Source organism: Apteryx rowi, unplaced genomic scaffold (genome assembly GCF_003343035.1).
Source record: "Apteryx rowi isolate R43461 unplaced genomic scaffold, aptRow1 scaffold_39, whole genome shotgun sequence".
NCBI classification, from domain to species: Eukaryota; Metazoa; Chordata; class Aves; order Apterygiformes; family Apterygidae; genus Apteryx; species Apteryx rowi.
In genome coordinates this window covers 233,995-247,714 of record NW_020450418.1, presented here as the reverse complement: position 1 = coordinate 247,714, position 13,720 = coordinate 233,995, and the positions used below count along the sequence as shown (strand labels likewise).

At 49.0% G+C, this 13,720-nt stretch overlaps 1 protein-coding gene across 1 annotated transcript in view; it reads left to right on the top strand.

Annotated features, from left to right (window-relative positions):
• Positions 1-9,702, top strand: part of LHX8 (LIM homeobox 8) — a 10,372-nt gene extending 670 nt beyond the window's left edge. The window contains exons 2-7 of the mRNA XM_026074478.1: positions 2,465-2,606; positions 4,074-4,294; positions 4,738-4,841; positions 7,387-7,482; positions 8,369-8,552; positions 9,103-9,702. Of these exons, the coding sequence (XP_025930263.1) occupies positions 2,465-2,606; positions 4,074-4,294; positions 4,738-4,841; positions 7,387-7,482; positions 8,369-8,552; positions 9,103-9,179 (824 nt within the window). The 3' untranslated portion in view covers positions 9,180-9,702. The remainder of the gene's footprint in view (positions 1-2,464; positions 2,607-4,073; positions 4,295-4,737; positions 4,842-7,386; positions 7,483-8,368; positions 8,553-9,102) is intronic.
• The last annotated feature ends 4,018 nt before the right edge of the window (positions 9,703-13,720 follow it).

Below are 13,720 nucleotides of genomic sequence, written 5' to 3'. Positions count from 1 at the left end.
GGCTGCGGTGAGCGGCGCCCCGGAGCCGCTGGGCCCGGCGGAGCGGGGAGGGAAGGGAGGGAGGGACGGGCGAAAGCGCTGCGAGCGGCCGCGCCCGCTCGGCGGGAGCCCGCCGCCGCCGCTGCTCGAGCTCTCGGGCTTTTAGCCTTTTTCGCCTTGCTTCTGCCTCGGTCGAGCCGGCGTGCTCTTCCCGCGGGCGCGAGGAGACTTGCTGCGCAAACGGGATTATTTAAAAATATGAAGCTAATTCTGTGCGAATCTGTGCGATTTAGGCCTTAGAGAAAAACGGAGTTGCTGGTTCTGTTTTGATAACGCTTTTCTGCGTTGTGATTGTATTATTTTGGTATCCCGTGGGAAGATGAGAGGAGAGGGAAGAAAACTGGATTGTTCAGGACGCGGATAATTTCCTTTGTGTTTTACATTTCTGGTTAAGTAGTGGCAGTATGGCCCGCTTGTTATTAACTGAAAATAAGTTTTCTAGTATGATGCCGTGAATCTAAACGCAAAAGGTATCTTTTCAAAAGAGCTTTTCTTTGAGCTGTAGAAACAAGCTTTTCTGTAAAAGTCGGTTTAGTAGTGTCTGTGAAGGAAGGAAACTAYGTGATAGCAGAGCAGTGTCTCTCGTCCTTAGTATTCAAAAACCGAGTCGGATCATTAAAAAAAAAAAAAAATTAACACCCGTGGCTTTAAACATAAAATTTTAAAGCATTTGGGGCCATTAGGATTATTCTGGATCAGAGTTCAAAACTGAAATTAGAAAATCATACTAGGAAGTTGCTCGATTTCATAAATTCCAATCTCAAATAAAGGCATTGCATATCCTGCGAAGTGAAAGTCGGCAGCCGATGAAAACATAGGGAGGGAATGAAGCCTGCGCTGGGAAACTGGTATGTCGCTGATCAGCGGCAGCACGTCCGCTACCTCCAGCTCCTGCGAATTAGTAAATCGGGACGCAGACGGATGGCAGCAAACAGCGCAACTAACAAAACTGCTGACTCCCCGCTGTGCGGAAGAGCGTGAGCCTCCTGAGAGCGGTCGGCGAGATGAGCTTCGGCGTGTCGCGGGGGTGCCGGCCCCGGCGGCGGGGCCCCGCGCGGGTCAAACGCGGCTGGGTCCGCGCGTGGCTGCCGCCTCCCCGCGCGTGGGCGCCGTGCCGGGCGCTGCCCCTCTCCGCGGCGCGGGGCCCCCGCGGGCTCGGCCCGGCCGCAGCGCTCTCGGCCCGCCGTGGAGCCGTTTTAAAAATGCCCCGGGAGCATCAGTCCGGCGACAGCTGCTTTCGCCGGTTCCGCGCYGTCCCGTGGGCAAACCCGTCGCCCGCAAGGACCAGCGCTGCGAGGGCGCTGGGCGCCCCCGCTCTGCAGCGTCGCGACCCGAATAAATGGCCGGAACGGGCTATTCCGGGCTGACCYGCTGGAGCCGAAACCTCGCTTTCTCCGTAGCTTCTCTGACAAAGTCCCGATGAACGGCGCGTCCCTGCTTATCCCAAATCTGCTGCTTGCCGCATGCAATGTATGCACCGGAGATCTTACTGTTCGCTATGAGATGAGAATTTGGCTGTAAAGCTTTAAAAAGGAAAAAAAAAAATCATTGTTTTACATAATTCTTCCCATATAACATGGGATTATCTAGAGAGTTATTAGTTAATTTTTATGGTCACTGGAAGTCTTGGGTTTTCAAAATATTTGAGTTAATTTAGCTGATGTGTGATGCACAATTGCTTCAGGAYAAAGAATTCTCTTTATAAGAATGGGGAAAAAAATAATCGCACAGTTTATTTGCCCAAACATTAAATGTAGCCTTTCAAAACTACTGAATTCCTATAACTTTCCGTAACTATTTAAAATTTCACTAGGGATATTATATCTTAAACTATTAAAACAATTGCTGATATTTTTTTGAACATTTTAAAGGATTTAAATTCTAAACGACTTTGGGACTCTCACCCCATTTATTTACTTTACTTTACCAGAAATCCAGCGATAGAAGATGTGTTTCATGGTGTGCTTGTTTGGCAGACTTTATTTTATTCTTTCAGTACTTGTATGTCAAAATCTCAAAGAACTTTGCAAAGTTTGCTCTGTGTTAGGCAGGTCTTTTTACAGACTGGGGAAATAAAAGCACAGGAGCTAGCTGCCTTCCCAAGGTCATGTGAGGCCGTAACTTGCTCTGTTACTCCAGTGCTGTGAGAACAGAACTGGGTGCAAAATACCTACCTGGAACTTGAATCTCTTGCTTCCTCTTCCTGTGCTTTAATTACAAAGCCAAGAAAGCTTACACTGAAGACCTTCATCAGACATGTTAACCCTTAATATGCATGCAGTTCCATAGGAAAAGTGAGTGGCCTTGAAGGTAAATTTTCTGTGAATCACTTACGGTATGTGCAATTTTTGGCCTTTTCTGTATGCATGGAAAAAATCGTTTTTGTGARTCCGGGATACTAATGCTGGTAGCACAAACTTTGAAGGGATGTCTTGTGTCTTACAGGTAAACGACCTCTGCTGGCACGTGCGCTGTCTCTCATGCAGTGTTTGCAGAACGTCTCTAGGAAGACATACCAGCTGCTACATCAAAGATAAGGATATCTTCTGCAAACTTGATTATTTCAGGTATATCATACAGAAATACTATTTTATTAGATAACATGTCACATCTGTTTGTCAGATGTCACTTAGGCTGTAACTAAAATGTGCGTTTAGGCTCTGTTTCCTTTGCTGGATTTATTTTCAGTAGTTAAATCCTGACTTTTCTCACAAAGGGACTTGGGAAATCCCAAGTCTGTCTAATGTAACTGCATACGATTTTTTTTATTTATGCATAGCTATTGCTTTTATAGATTATTTTCTGTACAGAAGTAAATTATTCTATGTACAGGAAAAAAAAAAGTAAGTCAAAGTCCCTACTACAATACAGGTTCTGAACTTATCATATACACAAAGAATCATCCTTAGGTAATGCTGATGGTGAATGCAGGACAGATTCAGGTGATATTCTGTTTGGAATAACATTCCACTGGTACCAGGCTTGGGTATCTCATGGAAGTACTAAAACAACCTAAAATAAACTCCTTAACCTTTAAAAGAAGCTTTCAACAGCTACAGCTTTGTATGATAGATTTGGAGCATGAAGCATTCTTCAAGATTAAGGTCTAATCCTCTAAGGAAGAATATTATTAATTCTTGCTTGCACTGAAAGACCTTTTGGTCCCAGGACTCAAGAGACAAAATCTTCAGTCCAGAAGGCAGCAAGAATTTTGCCGTTAAGTTTGGTTTGACCACTAGTGCTCCCCCAGCCCAGAATGCCTGCGGGACTCTGCCGCGTAGCGGATGGATCATGTTCACCTGGTCGGTTTTGGTACTGAAAGGGAGCGAGGGGCAGACTGGACACTGTCTGCTTGGAAAAGCGAGTCAGTTATGTGGGACTCTAAATGAGAACTTACAAGTCTGCAAAAATTTTCAGGACAAATGCTTATCTGCATAATCAATATATTCTGGTTGCTAGTTTCCTCTTGAAAAGGAAATATTCTATCTTAGGTAAATATTTGCAGAAATTCAAATTTCTTTTAAAGGTGATACAATCATGCTGTGATAATTAAGGAAATAACCACAAAGATCTAGGTTTTTCCCCTTCTGCTGAAGGGCTGAATGATTAGTGAAGGATGACACAGCTAAATATAATAATTCAGACTACCGCTTTCTTCGGGTAGTGTGAAATATATTTGAATAATTGGGAGAGTTCATAACACAAGGCCGGTTGCTTCCATCTCTCTCTGACAGCTTTTCAGAGGGGAATTGTCTTTATAACACAAAAGATGAAGAGCTGCAAATTCAGATAGTGGTTTAAAGAAAGAGCAATTACAAAAGTTAATACTTCCCCTAAGGCAAAGGGCAAAATTACGCCGTCTAGACTATCGGGTATAAACTCGCTGCTTTTGTTTCAGTAAAGCATAATCCCGCAGTCCCTAATTCAGTGTGCGGCACCACTTTCTGCGGCCGCGGGCTGCGCCGCTGCCCCGGCCCTGCCGGAGCCGCGCGGGGCTGCGGCTTCAGCCTTGTGTTCGCCTTCCTTGTTTGCAGGCGGTACGGCACCCGCTGCTCCCGCTGCGGGAGGCACATTCACTCCACGGACTGGGTCCGAAGGGCTAAAGGAAATGTATATCACTTGGCATGTTTTGCCTGCTTCTCCTGCAAAAGACAGCTTTCTACTGGAGAGGAGTTTGCTTTGGTTGAAGAGAAAGTCCTTTGTAGAGTACATTACGACTGCATGTTGGACAATCTGAAAAGAGAAGTTGAAAATGGTAACAGACTGCTTTTGTTATAAACTATGTTTGTGGTTTAGTTTTAATTAAGTTGTTGGTTTTTACTTCATCTTCCTTGTTAAGAGGTAGTTATCTAGCTTTACTAAGGCTGGAAGCGCAGGTTCTTGAATTAAACCAATGTGCAAATTATTTGATATTTTAAATTTATAGTTTGTACAATTTGTTTTCTATCCTAAGGAAAAGAAAGCAAAGTGTATCTAGTTCATAAAATGTCACGTTGGATGTACTCCTCCCCTCACTTGCAAGGGAGTCAGCTGGGGTGTACTGGGGAGTGGTGCCAGATAATTTAACTTTGAACAGAACATGGCTTTTTTTCCAATTCTCTATTCAGCCGGCCAAGCGCTGCTAGTTATTGTTTGAGGATAATTTGATTTATAACATAATTTTGAATGTTGAGCAAACTTTTTTTTTTAATGCTTCAGGTAATGGGATTAGTGTGGAAGGAGCACTACTAACAGAACAAGATGTTAATCATCCAAAACCAGCAAAAAGAGCTCGGACCAGCTTCACAGCAGATCAGCTCCAGGTAGAGGAGTTTCACTGAAAACTTGCATAGTTCAGGTTTATGCAGGACATAACTTCTGAACTGATAGGAAATCAGATGCATAAGGAGAGGGGAAAAAAAAAAAAGGCTTGTATGTTCCAAACTATTTCACAAATTATCAAGACGCAGCATGTTTCTGGAATAGCTTGTTAGCCTCAGCAGTTTTATATGAAATAGTTACTCTTCAAGCTTTTTATTTCCCTGGGGGCAGCCAGTAATTCTGCAGAATGGAAACAAAAAGGCTGGTCTATTTTGGTTGCTCAGTGAAATCTATCTAATCAGACGTGTGCATCACTACACATAATAAGGATGGAATATTTTTAGTTATGTGATATGAAGAGCCATGCTAAGGATGGTGCTGCATGATGTGGAGGCGCTAACGGGCTGGGAGCTTGGGCTGTGCCGTCGTGCCGCAGCGGGGGCCGACGGGCCGCGTCCTCGGCACGGCCGAGATCGGGGTTCCCGCGCGCGCCGCCGTGGCYGGTCCCTGGGAAGGGCCGTCCCTCGCGCTGCAGAGGAGTGCCGCGCACGTTTCCCCCTTGCCCTCGCGCCGCCGAAGGCACTCCTCCGCAGTCCCGGCTCCGCGGATCCCGTCGTGGTCCCGGCCGCGCTCGCGTGCCGGCGAGGGGCCTCGTGGGACCCCTCCGCGTTCGCCCCTGCCCCCTCCGCAGGGTTCGCGGGCTGATTTCCCCAGACTGTCCGGGCTTTGCTGCTGCTGCTGAAACACCGAACTCGTGGGTAGCCGAGGTGTCGTGTTTCAGCAGCCTCGCTTTGGTATTTAATGCTGACGTTTTAGGTGGAAAAAACACTTTTTTTTGTAGCAGCGGGTAGAGTGAAATAGAGGCCGAGTGCATCTGAGGTACTCGGCAGTGATCCCTGTGCTGCCCGGTTCGCGCTTGGATGCGTCACTGAAGCAAGTTCTTGCACCGTCCTGTGCAGGAGCGCCGCCGCCGGGCGCTCGCTTTTGCCGTGGGGCCAAGGGCAGTGGGAGCTGGGATGCCCGGCCGGAAGCGCTGGATCAGATGCTGGCGGCTGGGGTCTCCCCACTCCCAGGGCGCCTGTCTGTGCTGCCGGGCCGCCTCGGGCGCCAGGTTTCCCTGCGGCTCCTGCGCCAGCCCATGTTTCACCTGCCCTCCGCAGGGACATGGGCGCCGAGGCCTCGGCGGCGGATCCTCACTGCCCATCCCCGGTGAGGAGCCGCCGGGAAGGGGAGCGAGGCCGGCGGAGGCAACGGGCGCCACGGGTGCCTGCTCTGCTCTTCCAGCCGGCGCCAAGCTGCATGTTCACGGTGACCGGTGGGGGTGCAAGGACGCRCTTCGGAGACAGAGCTCAGGCTGCCGAGACGAGGGAAGCTCCTCTTCCTGCGGAACTGCGCTCGGGGCTCCTCCCGGCCTGCGGCGATCGAAGCGCGTTCCCCTCTCGTCCCGTTTTGGACGGGCTGTGACCCACCACGGCGGGCTCTGGAGACCCGAGGGCCTCTCGCCCGTTGTTTGGTGCCGCCCGCTCCCGCCCTCGGTGGCGGTGCCAGCCTGTCCCCGCCGGAGAAGCCCAGGAGGGATGAGCGAGCGGCGGACGTGATAACGCGCCTGGTGAAGCAGCTCTTGTGCAAAGGACGTCCGCGCTTTTCGATGTCTGTATGAAACTCGGTAGGAAGGTAAACAGTTCCAGCAACTCTGAGCGCGAAGAGAAGCAGTCTGGATCTTTGGAGGTGAAGCCAGGCAAAGTTTGCAGGCCTTCAAAGGACAAAATCCAGAAACGGGGAACTACAGTTTACTAAGTCGCTGAAGAAACCCTGCAGAAATCCACAAAGCCTGACTTCCTTGAGCAAGGTAAACTCTTACAGGCCCTCAAGCTGCTCGGGATGCAGGCAAAGCTGTCGTTTCCTTCCTCAAAAGATGTAATTCTCGCGACGACGAGCGCTCGCTCTTTGCTTTCGCTGCAAAGCCGGTGAGCGTGAGCGGGTGGTCGCGCAGGGCCATCGGCAGCGGGGCGCTTGAGCAGATCCCCCGCGTCCTCGGGGCCCCTTGGGCAGACGGGGCGCCGAGCGCTCGCGCTGCGGCCGAGGAGAGGTCGGGCTGCGGCCTTCCGCCTCGCACGGGATGTGGAGCTAGCGGCGACGGGTTTGGAGGCCGATCGGAGTTCGTCCCCCCTCGGGTTGCGTGCGAACTGGTCTGCTGCTCCGGACGTTTTCTTTACCAAGTATGTTTGAGTTGGTCTGAATTTCTCCCGTTCCTTCTTGCGCAGTCATAACTGAATGCTGCTGCTGCTGTTGACTAGTGCCAAACTACTCATTTCCTCTGTTTTGCCTAAATGCTTCAGTTCAGCTATGTGGGGGAAGGGATGATGTCAAAGTTTACTGGGGGGTTCATCCTTTGGGGTTTTTTTGGGCAGCCTGTTTGGGTACTAGTCATTAGAAGACACTCCTAAATACCAGCYGGGAGCAGGACCGCAGTCTGAGAGGAGTCTAATGCTGCTGTGTTTGAGGACTGTGCACAAAAAAATGTACTCTCTTATCTTGCCTTTTCAGGTTATGCAAGCACAGTTTGCTCAGGACAACAATCCAGATGCACAAACGCTCCAAAAACTGGCAGAAAGAACAGGCTTGAGCAGGCGCGTGATACAGGTGACTGTGCTGAGCTACTTGGCTAACATGAAGTCTGGGACTTGCCCCTAGGAAATGCTTAAGGACAGGTTTTTTCATGAAATTATTCTGAGACGGACAAAGACTTAATCTGGCAGTTTAGGCATAACTTCAAATGACATCATCAGAGATCAGAATAGGTTTAGAGCAGCCATGTTACTTTGCTGGGAAAATTTGCTGCRTTTCCCCTGCACTTTGTGTGGAGGATAACTAATGTTCCAAAAWGTAACTCCACATCCTAAATAGTATATAAATTGATACTCAGCTTTATTTAAAAAAAAAAAAAAAAGCTAACTTTAGCCCATTCTGAAGAACTGCACTTTTTCCAAAACTGCTTGTGATATGATACGAGCACTGGGATTTATGGAATATCACTGATTGTTTTTCAGAGCAGAGCTGAAATACATTCCTGTCTCATCTAAAATTGAAAGAGAAAACTAGGACTCTTCTGTAGGTCAGCCAGCCCAGAAGTTTGGGCGCGCCTCTGTAGGGACAAGGTCTTTGCCAGCTGCAGTCGAGCTTTGAAAGACGGACGCTTGCGCGCGGAAGGGCGAGCGGGTGTCCGGCGAGGGCGGCTCTGCGCGCGGTGCCCGTGCCGAGGTCCCACACGGGGCTGTCCCATGGCACGGCTGGACCCACGCCGGCACCGGCATGGGCCCTGCGCCGCCCCTGCTCCCTGGGTGCTGCCGCGGGAGCTCTGCTGTCTCGGCCAGCGCTGCGCGGGCTTGCAGCGGACGCTGCTCCTCTTGGACCGTCGGTGCGGTRCTTGAGGTCCAACACGCTGACTGGATTCAGCCGAAACCCCCCAGAGGTTTAGATGGGGCTGATGTCAGAGCGCTGCGCCTGACCATCGCGATGTGCCTTCCAGGTGTGGTTCCAGAACTGCCGAGCGCGCCACAAGAAACACGTCAGCCCCAACCACTCGTCCGCTGCGCCCGTCACCGCGGTGCAGCCCTCCAGGCTCTCCCCGCCCATGCTGGAGGAGATGGCCTACTCCGCGTACGTGCCCCAGGACGGCACCATGCTGACCGCGCTGCACAGTTACATGGACGGTAGGTACAGCGACTTGCTGCAGCGCCTCGCGTGTCCGCGTGAAGCACTGGCAGCTGCAGCGGGAACAGCTTGCCAAGTACTAATTAAAGCTCAACAGGCTTCTCATTTCCAGTGTTCTTTACAAAATAGCTTAGTACCGTATCCGCTATCTGCGCCTCATTAGGAGGTATTCCTCATTGCTCTTCTAGCCCTAGCCCTTCGCTGTAGTAACGTAGCTGAAGATCTGGGTGCGAAGACCACTTCTTGTGCCTTCTCTATTCTACAAATACTGGTCATAAGAAATCAAACACTTTTTTCAGTATTCGTGCTATGTTATTAGAAATACCAATAACTTTAAAGAAAGCTGCTTGCCTGCCCCTTACCCCGGGACTTGCAGGCGCGCAGGGGTTAGTTTGGGACTTGTCCGCAGCACGCTAGAGGGAATACAGCGCCCTGGGGGCGGGAGGGGGCTGGGGACCCCTGGACCGTTGTCATGCAGCGCGTTTTTACTAGTTTGCAGTGTTTTCTACCTCCCGTGAAGCTGACCAGTAAATCTTTCTATTTTTGTAGCTCATTCACCTACAGCTCTTGGACTCCAGCCGTTGCTACCCCATTCAATGACACAGCTGCCCATAAGTCACACCTAATTTCTTTGTCAGGGATATAAACTATTAAGGATGTAACCTTAAGTCATTTAATGTGTATTAAAATATCATTGGAGAGATATTAATGTTAACTTTTTATTTAACATCTAAATCATTTTCAAGATCATTTTTGCTGTCCAGGTATGTAAGTATATTTAGCCTGCAAGACACTTTTACGGATTCTGCATAAATAACTATTATGTTGTTTACAAGCCTTATTAAACACCTTTTTGTAATGTCTGGAAGTAGTCCACTCTAGTTATGTATTTGTTAATTTATTTGTCATCAAAAGAGCACTTTGCCTAAAAGAAAGGACTGACAATTGTGCAACATGTTTACAATTCTTTGTGAAATTGTAGTTTACCATTAGTTTATACTTGTAAGTTATTGCTAAAAGTATTACCTGTATTTGAGTTGTATACAGCCTATACGTTAAAGCTTATTTCTGTGAGCTGGCAAAAATAAATTTTGGTTGCAAATATTTTCAAAATGAACTGAATAAAGTTTCTGCTGTAGCATGCTAAGCGAATGTTGCTGTGTTTATGACTGAACTGTGATCATTTGTGAAGTGCTTAACTTTAATCTTCAGTTTTAAGAGAAGGTTCCTGGCATGCCTAGGTACAGTGCACCAGACTTCTTCCTTCAGAAGTGCTCGGCTGTGTCGACTGATTTAAAAAATATATATATATATATATATATATCCTTCCAGAGGCTTTAGATGGGTCTTGGGACACACCAAATATATATTCCTTTAAAGTAAGTATACACAAAACGGGGCCACTCCTGCAGACAGGGTGAGGGAAAGAGGGGATATCTGGGACAGGTTTTGAACTGTGGTGAAAGTTGGCAAGCAGAGAACCTAAATTCAAATCTGCTTTAATATTTTGCACTTGTGCTACTTCAGCTTCTGATTGTTCAGTGATTTTTACCTTGTGATTTTTGCTAAGCAGGAGAATAACTGATGTGCAATACTTAAACAGATTTTGCACTTTTAAAGTAGCATTTAGTATTTTAACTGACCTATATCAAACTGCATATGACTAAAAATAGGAATTCAGTCAAATGAACAATGTCAACTGTGTCTTGTTAATGTGCTAAGACTTAATTGCGAAGCATGTTTTGGTACCCTAATTTGTTAGGGAAAGGCTAGTGTATACTGTGAATTGAACTGATTTTTGTCTTCACAGCTAGTGTCCTTCAAGGATTTAAGATGGATAGATCCCATCTGCACACCTAAATTTTACTTGCAGAAGAAGAAAACTGTATTTTTCAAGGTGTGTGTGCCCCCTTCCCCCCCAACAACAAGTTAGCTTCTCTGCTCTGAAATGTCTTAACTGTTCTGGTGAAACCATTTCGATTTGGTAATAAAGGTATTATTCCTCCACAGAAAAATGATGACTTTTGACAGCCGTGACTTTAATGGCAAGGTTTGAATTATTCAGGCTCCAAGAATTAAGCAAGTCAGCACTGTTTGCAGTGCAGCTCGCAGATGTCGAAGCCAATTTCAGTAGAAAAGCAGCCTGCTGCTGCACAGGCAGAGCACTTTGTCCGGGCTAATAAACTCTGCCATAAGTTTTCCACAAGGAACTCCATTCCACTGGGTTYAGGTTTTATTCCGACGTATGTACTTCTCGGTGAATTACTCTGGATGGGACATGGAATTAAATCTGCTGTTTTCTGTACTAAGCTGTCTGTATATCTGCGTGGTGCAAAACTGCATGCAGAGCAGTAGACAAACTGATTCTTGGTCATGTGTTGGGTTTGGTATTTGAGCAGAACTACTTTACTGCTGAAGTTTTATCAGTTAAATGCTATAGATGCTGCTAATTTAGCTCTTAATGCAACTTGGTGGTTTCAAATACAGTTCAGTGGTTTTTAAAAAGCAACTTGATGTTCACCAAGTGCCTTTAAGGAGAAGTAACCTGCTCTGCTTTGAGGGACCGACCAGCTCCAGGGCCCCTGAGACGCGGCAAGACCGGACCCCTTTGCAAAGGGTCGCCCGGGTTCCCCTGCGATGCCGGCGCGYGCCGGAGGCACGAGGGGGATGTTCGCGGCTCCCAGGGAATCCAGCTCCCCGACTGGTCCCTTGCGCTAAAGCTCGCTGGCTCGCCCCGGGAGGCCGGGTGCCCACGCGGCAGCTGGTGCGCGCTGCGCTGGAACGTGGCGAGGAATCCAGGATGGATCCGGAGAGGTGGCCGAGAGAGATTTGGAGGAAGGTTCCCCTGGCAGCCCTGTGCGAAGGCCACCCACGGCACCCTGTCCCTGTGCTGTGCCTGGCGTCGTGCTGTCCCACCTTGCCTAAGAGCAGGGGAAATGGGTGAAACGTGTCCCCCCGGTGCAAACCGTCCCCTCGCGATTAGCTGCTGGGGGTGTTTTGCCCTGCAGGACAAAGCTGCCCTGTYGTCCCCGAGGTCCTTTCCAACCTCAACCCTTCCGTGGTTCTGCTACAGAAGGTCCGAGGTCCTGCAGAAACCTCGCTGCAATCTTTGCGCGACTAAGCGGCACACGGGAATCTAGACGCTTCAAAACTTTAGCAGCTCGGTAGAAATACAGGTTTGTGTTTATACGAAGATAAAACTGGAAAGCRCTGGGGCCTCCAGCCCGCTCCTCACCCCAAGGCACCATGGGYGTCCTCGTTGCTGCTGATGGAGGTATTCGCCTGCTCTTTTCTTAAACGTCTCCAACAGCAGAAATTCTTACAGGATCCTCAGGGAACCCGGCACTGCCAAAAACAAACAAAAGACACCCAAACAAGGCCYTGTCTTCTCCCAGCCGAGCAAATCCCATTCGTTCGGTTTTCATTCCAGGTGGTGCCTGCTGAACATCCAAGCGTTTCAGCGCTGTTCTCCGTGTCCCTCTTCCGAAGCTCAAAGCTCAGTGCCGGGGGGGGTCGGCTGCTTTGCGTCCAACAGCGCTGCGCTCCCTCTGCAACCAGCCCTTTTCCTGGCCCGTTTCCCATTCTCCGGAGGCTGGTTCGGCCTGGGTAAGCAGCTCATGTTTTGCCCTACTGAATTTTACCCCGCTTCTCCCTGTTTCTCTAGGTTGTCCTGACCGTTTTGAAGCCCAGCGCCGGGCTCTATAGCACTGCCTGGTTTGTGTCATCAGAAATGCCCTAAGCACCTCTTTATTTGGCCACCCAGGTAATTAATGAAAACGCTTGCTGGAAGCTGATCCACGGGCGATTCCGTGCTGGAAGGGGCGGATTGTCTTTCCCCCTTCCGCAGGTTAAATTTTACAGCTCGGCTCTGGATTTCTGCTAGGCCTTCTTGAACCCCCGTGTTTTCATCTTGCCATCCGTTGCTCCTTAGGACACGTAAAGCTTGTGTTGTTATAAGGGGAGGTATTCAAGTAGACAAGTAAGGAATAATGCCTACAGAAAAGTCCCAGTTTTGAGAAACACTTTGCGACATGTGCACCCGTACTTCTGCCTCCCTTTCCTTGTCTTGTCTTTTCCTGGCATCGCTCTTCACCTAATCCCGTTTCTGATGCAAAAAATCACAATGGTCTCTGGCAGATGAAGCTGATTTTTTTCTATCTGTAATTCAGAATGACAGCTGCTCTATGATTTAAGTGTATATTTTCAAAGTTGCAAGCTGCCTGCCCTTTGCACGAGCACAGGGTGACCTGCTGCCGCAGCGGTGGCGCCGGCCGCGGGGATGCAAGCGCCGGGCAGAACGCGGCTCTCACTGTTATGGGAGCGCGCTTGAACGCTGAATATCCAGCAGCTCCGCATGGCCTCCCCAGGCAGCCGCTCGGGAAAGCGTGCACACCCGCACCGGGAAAGTCCTCCAGCTTCAAAAATTCAGCTTCCACCAGTCTGATTCTGTGTGTTGCTGTTGTTGCTACTTAGCATTTAACTCTTGCTCATTTTAGAATTAAAAAAAAAATTAAGCAACAAGACTTGTCATATAAGGTCTTGGTGACTAAGAGCGTAATAGCCAAGCTTTTTAAGAAAATGAAAGAATTTAATATTAGTTTAAATGAAGAGGAGAGGGATGAAAGAAAACCAAAGTGATTTGGTTAGTTTCTGAAATCCATGGCTTAGTTGTGTGTGGATGCGTCCCTAAAAGAGCCATGGGGCAGTCGAGGTTAGTACAAGATTAATAATACACGAGAAGCACTAACTGCCTTTAACTTGTTAGTAAATAGATTTACACTGTGTATGTTTATACATTTTTTTTTTATTCCCTTGTTGCCTTTTAAATTAGTATGAATAGCTACTTAAAGCACATGGATCAGCTAATTCCCAGCTGTTGCGGGTGTTGTGGGGCAGCAGGTGAGGGAAGGGAGCAGGAGAGCAGGTGTGCAGTGCTGCACTGCTCCACTGTGCCACCCTGCTGCACCATCCCGCTGCGCCATCCCATTGCGCTGTGCCGCTGCACCATCCCACTGCACCATCCTGCTGCACTGCCCCGCTGCGCCACCCCCCTGCACCATCCCGCTGCGCCATCCCGTTGCACCATCCTGCTGCACTGCCCCGCTGCGCCACCCCCCTGCACCATCCCGCTGCGCCATCCCGTTGCACCATCCTGCTGCACTGCCCC